The following is a 6,762-nucleotide window of genomic DNA, read 5'->3' as shown; positions in this document are numbered from 1 at the left end:
GATCAGATCACTAACAGAAAGAAAAGGGGGAACTAGAGTTCTAGGCAAGGATTCTATGGCTTTTCAAACCTTTCTTGATAAGATTAAGTTGGTGGATATCAAAATCGATAACGAAATCTTCACCTGGAACAATATAAGAACACAGGAAACCTATTATGAAATACATCTCTACATCTGGGACTTCACTAAGCATATTCCTAGGATGGTTTCGAGAGAGGATAATGTTAATGTCTATAGACCTATGACCAAAGAGGAGGTTAGGGGGGTTCTCAAGGAAATGCAGAATGGAAAGGTGCGAGGTCGAGATGGTTTCAATGTTGACTTCTTCAAAGCTTGCTGGAATATTGTCAAACAGGACATTCTGCAGGTAGTGGAAGATTCCGAGAGGCACATAACCATCTTGAAAGCGTTGAATTCCTATTTTATAGCCCTGATCCCTAAAAAAGAGTTAGCTCAAACCCGTGATAAATTCAGACCTGTAGTGTTGTGCAATGTGGCTTAAAGATATTATCAAAAGTAGTTTCAAATAGAATTAAACCCGTCTTTCCCTCTCTAGTTTCGAGGGAGCAATCTGGATATGTGGAAGGAAGGAAAATTCTTAATAACATCATCCAAGCTCATGAAGTGGTGCACTCACTAACTAGCAAGAGAAAAGCTGGAAAGATCATGCAACTCGACATTGCCAAAGCTTATGATAAGTTGAATTGGAACTATATAATGAAAGTTCTTATTACTTTTGGGTTTGACCACAATTGGGTTAGATGGATCGCAGCCTTGATCACCTCTTCTAGTTTTTCAATTCTAGTTAATGGCTCTCCTTTGGAGACTTTCACCCCTTCCAAAGGACTCAGGCAGGGTAACTGCCTTTCCCCCTTTCTCTTCTTCCTCATGATGGAAGGACTAGGCAGGGCTATCAACCATGCAAAAGTTGTTGGTAACATCAAGGGTATTTGACTCTCTGACAATGGTCAGGCCTTGACTCATCAACAATTTTTGGATGATACCTTGCTACAGGGAATACTTATAGTCAATGAAGCTCTTGCTTATAAACAAATCCGCAATGACTTTGCGATGGCTTTTGGTATGGAAGTTAATCTCTCCAAATCTAAGATTCTTTTCTTCAATACTAACATTTCTATTTAGAGGAACATATCTAGACTTTTGGGCTTTCAAAGAGACTCTCTCCCCTCGAAATACCTGGGGGTTCCTTTAACTACAAAACCTTTACACAAGATCATCTAGGAGATGATGATCAATAAACTGCAGAACAAGACCAGAAAATGGACAATGAGATCTTTAAACTTGGCTGGTAGGTTGATCCTCACAAAAGCTATTCTACAGTCAATCCCAATCTTTATGCTATCAGCTATCCCTACTCCCAAAGGAATTCTGAATCAAATGAGAAACATACAAAGAAACTTTAATTGGGGCAAGGAGGAAGAAAAGAAGAAGTGGGCCTTAGTTGCCTCAGAAAAATTTATATACCCAAAAACCACAGGGGTCTTGGATTGGATGATCCTGAAATTCTATGTAAAGTTCTAGGAGAAAAATTATGGTGGTGATGGATAAAGGAACCAGAAGCATAATGGTCCATCACCTGGAAAGAAAAATATGCAATCTTTTGGCTAGTTAATGACCTCATAAGGATGGATTGAAATATAAGAGGTTCTCACATTTGGAATAAAGCCTGGAATAACATAGGCTTAATTCAAGATAATAGCATCTGGGAAACTAGAGAGGGAGACTTAGCCTCATTCTGTGAGAAGCAAAAAAAAAAGAGGATATATGTTTGTTATAAATAAAAATTGACATTAAAATGAAAATGTTGAAGGTATTGAAATAATAATTACCCTAACTATTCATTGATGGTTTAAGTATTTTATTTAAAAAAATAATTGGAATTAATGAATTAGAAATTGAAAACTTGGCTTATCTAATGCACATGTCTAATGTGAATTAGACATGTGCATTTTCTTTCATGAGAGACCTTGTTGTTGTCCTTTGCATTTCAAACAACAACCAAACAACAACCATGGATCATTGGTTACTATTCCATGCACACTCCATCTCATTTATACCATCTTTTATATTTCACATAATATTAGTTATTTATTCCATTTTTAAAACTTAATAAATCAAAATTAATAAATAATATTAGCTATTTCAGATAATTTTCATATATCAAACCTAATAAATTTAGTACTAAGAATAAAAATAAAAAAAATGAAATTAAACTAATATTATTACTTATATTATTTTCTATATTTGAAAGAAAAATTTGAAACAATTATTCAGTTTCAATATAAAAAACAATTATAAAGAAAAATATTTAATCTTAACAAACAAAAAATGGAAAAAATAAATTCACATGAGAATAATAAATGAAATTCTATTTTAAGTTAAAATTAAAAATAAAAAGTTGAAAATGATTAAACCAACTTTTTAAAATTGTATACAGAATTTTTTAACCAGCAAAAAACTGAAAGAAAAACCATTTCCGGTAAGAACAACCAGAACTGATTAAGCTGGGCGTGCATCAAATCTCCACGGTTGCTGCAGATACTATCGTGCCCTCAAAGCACTCCCCACCATAACCGTGAAGTTCAATCAACTGCTTGTTTGACATATTGAATAGATAAGATATATGTTTTTCTGGGAAGGGAGGGTCTCGTTGCCCCATTCCGCTTACAAAAAATTGGTCACGCCACTGTGTACCGCACCTAAAGGAGAAGCCAATATCGTGGGGAATGGGAATAGTAGATACAACACTCCAAGTGTCCTTCCCCACGTCATACTTTTCCACCTGTTCGTGTTCGGTGAACACGTACAACTCCCCCCCACCGGAAGAAGAAGAAATGACAAGTCCTCCCCTGAAATGTGCCCTTCTCCACGTTCCCTCACTCGGATCGAAAACTTCTGCACTTTGCCTTTCCTCGTCTAACACCATGAACTTACCTTCCACCAATCCACCGCGGCTTTCCTGCCCGTGCGCTTCGATCATAGGACGCAATATTTCCCACTTGTCATTCTCCACGTCATATGCTTCTGCAGAGGCAAGAGGGTTGCCACCCCTGTCGATCCCGCCAGCCACGTAGACAAGCCCCGTGGAAAAGGAGACAGAGCACGCAAAGAATGCTCGAGCTGTCGGCATGTTAGCTCCACGACGCCATCCCCCACACTCAAAGTCGTAAATATAAACTCTCATCGTCAAAGAGGCTGATTGGAATCCGCCTATGAGAAGTAGCTTGCGATTCATAGCTACGCACTGACAGCAAAGTGGAATTTTAGTATTGGGGGGATCATCGATTGGAGGTAGCCTTTCCCAGGTGTCCTTCACAGGGTCGTATACCGTTGCTACAAGTCGGAAGAAATCTCCTGGAAGGAACTTGTATTCTTCTTGAACGAAGCAAAGAAGATGCTCGCTGGTCCCAAATTTATTCCTGTCACCATAGAAAGCAGGGCTACTTAGTATAGCCTCCCAGCTTTTGCACACAGTTTTCAGCGTATTGTGTGATTTGTAAGGCATTTTCAGCAAACACTTCCGAACGACATCCTCCGGAATAGCCTCCATTACGACACTTTAAAGACCAATTCGCTGATCGATCGAGTTTACCTGGACTTTTACCACATATAAAGAAATAAGCAAGAAAGTCAACCACGGTAACTCAAAACAGAAAAGTGCAGTTAAATACATAGTGGAGATGTGGAAAACCTAATTTCAAGCCGACGAGAAACCGTTCGTCATGTCCATTCATGAAACACATTAAAGGTTATTTATTAGTAATATGAAAAACATATAATTTTTTAATTCACAATGCAAAGAAGCATTTAGTATTAGTAAATACTTTTAAGCTGCAATGTTTTATGTAACGATTATTATGACTACATTTTTCTTGGGGAATAATATATATATTAAAAGTTATTTATTCATAATATGAAAAATATATAATTTTTATTTATAATATAATGAAGTATTTAATATAAATTTGACATGTTAATACTTTTACATCTCAATGCTTTACCTAAAAGATCATGACCTCCACATGAACATGGCTGACCTTTATGGAGGAAAATTATATACATATGTAGGGCATGAAATGGGTTTAGTTAGTTTTGCAATTTAAAGCCTTTAAATGAATTAAGTATTTCATTTTATTACAACTTATTTTTTTATTATACCTTTAACTCATTCAATGTTAATTCATTATCAACTTTTTATATTTAGATTTTTTAATTTGAGGTTTCGTATTTTAATTATGGCTAATAATTATAATATGAGGATGGTAAAATATTAATAGTATAAAATGTGGATTTGAGCTCTATTGACAATAATAACAAAAAAAGTTGATGGATGAGAGTCTCTTTATTATGAGATTAATAAATTGGTGTATGAAATACCCTTGACTGTTGCACCACCACATTGGTCCCATGAGGGTTCCTTGTTTGTGGGGTGACGGACCCATATTTGCGTAGCAATTTGAGTGGTAAAGTCTATTATGGTCTACAGACTCTACCTCGCTTTCGAAGAGAACCTGTGAGGCTATAAATGAGTAGAAAGAGTGGACAAGTTAGAAATCCTTTAACACTTTCTCCTAGTTCTCCATTAGAGGTATGATAATCTCATCTCACATTAGTTCTCGTCATTCTTTTACATGCTTCAACCATGATATGCGAACTACTATATAGTACGTCATAGAATGGAAATGCACTTACATATGACACACTATACTTTAGCAACATGGCACTATGTTATCTTGGTTTATCTTCTTCACTTTAGTTTATCTAATATGGTTTCATGTATGAGTTTCTTGCTTCAACATAGTGTTAATGTTTCATAGGTGTGCTTTGGATGTGGAGGGAATTCCATGTAATATAATAATGTATAACAAGAATCTTGACTTTTACCTTTTGCTTCCCATGGTCGGTCATGGTTTTCTTGTAGATACGTTATCACTTCACGAGTCATCACATACTATTAGAGAACTTGATAGAACATGTCATACTTCATATCACAACCATATGTATTACTTTCCATCTTTCGTTTTCACTTTGATTCCATAGATCATATTTTTCAATGAATTATTAAATTATCATAAGTCATCCATCTAGGTCCTAATAAAAGTAGTTAAGACTCATGTTTAAGATCCTTGAATGCCAAAAAGTGAAAGTGCTTTAGGTATTGTTACTGTCAGTCTTTTCATACTTCCATCAAGGGATCAAAATTTTCTCTTTTTCATTTTCATAGTAGGAGTCCCATACTGTAAATATTGCATCATTCCATTAGGTCATGATATATGTATTCACTCATGGTTGTTTTCTCTTTAGCTCCTCCCTGATAGACTATATTTGAAGATCCTCCTTCATATTGTTTTCAGTCATGGTTCATAAACAATTTGCAATCCATTTCATTAGGTCCTAGGGTTTGATTTCATTGGGTCTAGGGTTTCATTACCAAGGTCAAGAAACTTATTTCCAAATGTAAATAAAGGTCAGAAAGGGTATGAGGATGATAAATAAATCAAGAATAATGGCTTGAAAGTCACAGTTACTGAAATTTTTATTTTTGTAACCTAATGTAATTTTCACCTCAAAAACCTGTTTTTGAGGTGAAAACAGAGTATTTTAGTTCCTTTGAATTTCTTATGTAATTTTAACTTTCAATATGTAATAGTGGATCTCAGCTGCATCACAATATTTCTCCTTCCTACAAGACACACCAACACTCCAAAAATCAGGTTCAGTTGAGCATTTGTCCACCTGTAAACACACAAAGAAGAAAATGCATCAAAACAAAGTTTAAAAGGTGAAAGTGATAAAAGGCCAAAAAAACATTAGAAAAAGGGTTTGGGGAGCTAAAGATTAATGTTAAAGGCCTATAAATAACTTCTCGCCCTTTATTTACCTCTTACCATGCATTGAGAAAACCAAAGCTACGTTTGGGCGATTTCAAGGAAAAATTGTGATAACAGAGTAGGCGCTGCACGTTTCCTTTTGGCGTTATGCATTCTCTTCAGGCGTTGTGCATTTGATAGGCATTGCGTGTTCCCTTAAGGCATTGCACACTTCCTTCATGTGTTGTGCACTTGACCAATTTTACACTCCTTCAGTCTTCAAGCTTGCAAAATCTCTCCTAAGCCCTAAATGAAGTAAGTATTGGCATTTCCCTCTCATTAAGGTTATTCCCTTCATGCTTGAAGAATGAAAATTGTATGGTGTTAGTCTCTCACTCCAAACCCTAAGTCTTTCTCCTCAAACCTTGCTTTATAAGAAAATTTCCCATTTCCCCAAAAACACCTAATCTGCACCCTATATTCCTCCTCCAAAGTTTCTATCCTTACCCCATGAGACCCTCATTTACTCTCATCTATCCTTCCCTTCCTTTTTCCTCCCTACACCCTTGCATTCCCATACCATCTACCTAGGGTTTCATTTCAAAAACACCATGGCTGATGAGGAATACATACCACACAGTGAAGAAGAGGGATCAAACAGAGAGGGAAACATAGAACAAAGAAGACCACATAAAGGGGGAATACTCAAAGATTTGAGCCCACAGATCTCAAAGAGCTTCTAGCCTCTCCCATGATAGTGACATCCTTCAAATGGTTAGGGTGTTTTGAGTTTTGTGAACAAGTCCAAGTAGTTTAGTACCACCCTGAGTTGACCAAGCTTTTCATAATTGGGATTCAAGATAATCAAGTAACTCTTACGAGAATAACCTTCACATTGTTTGCTTCCACCAGGATTCTAGAAGTTGGGGAA

General features: G+C 36.2%; 1 protein-coding gene across 1 annotated transcript; it reads right to left on the bottom strand.

Annotated features, from left to right (window-relative positions):
• Positions 1–2,536: 2,536 nt before the first annotated feature.
• On the bottom strand, positions 2,537–3,571 carry LOC149242719 (F-box/kelch-repeat protein At2g44130-like). The gene has a single exon (XM_089370966.1). It carries the CDS (start codon positions 3,569–3,571, stop codon positions 2,537–2,539), a length of 1,035 nt encoding a protein of 344 aa, XP_089227092.1.
• Positions 3,572–6,762: the final 3,191 nt, after the last annotated feature.

This window comes from Pinus tabuliformis, chromosome 8 (genome assembly GCF_031772625.1).
Source record: "Pinus tabuliformis cultivar Carrire ecotype Pingquan chromosome 8, CPIR1, whole genome shotgun sequence".
In the NCBI taxonomy this organism is placed as follows: domain Eukaryota; kingdom Viridiplantae; phylum Streptophyta; class Pinopsida; order Pinales; family Pinaceae; genus Pinus; species Pinus tabuliformis.
The sequence above is the reverse complement of the archived record's forward strand: the minus strand, read 5'-3'. Positions and strand labels throughout refer to the sequence as shown.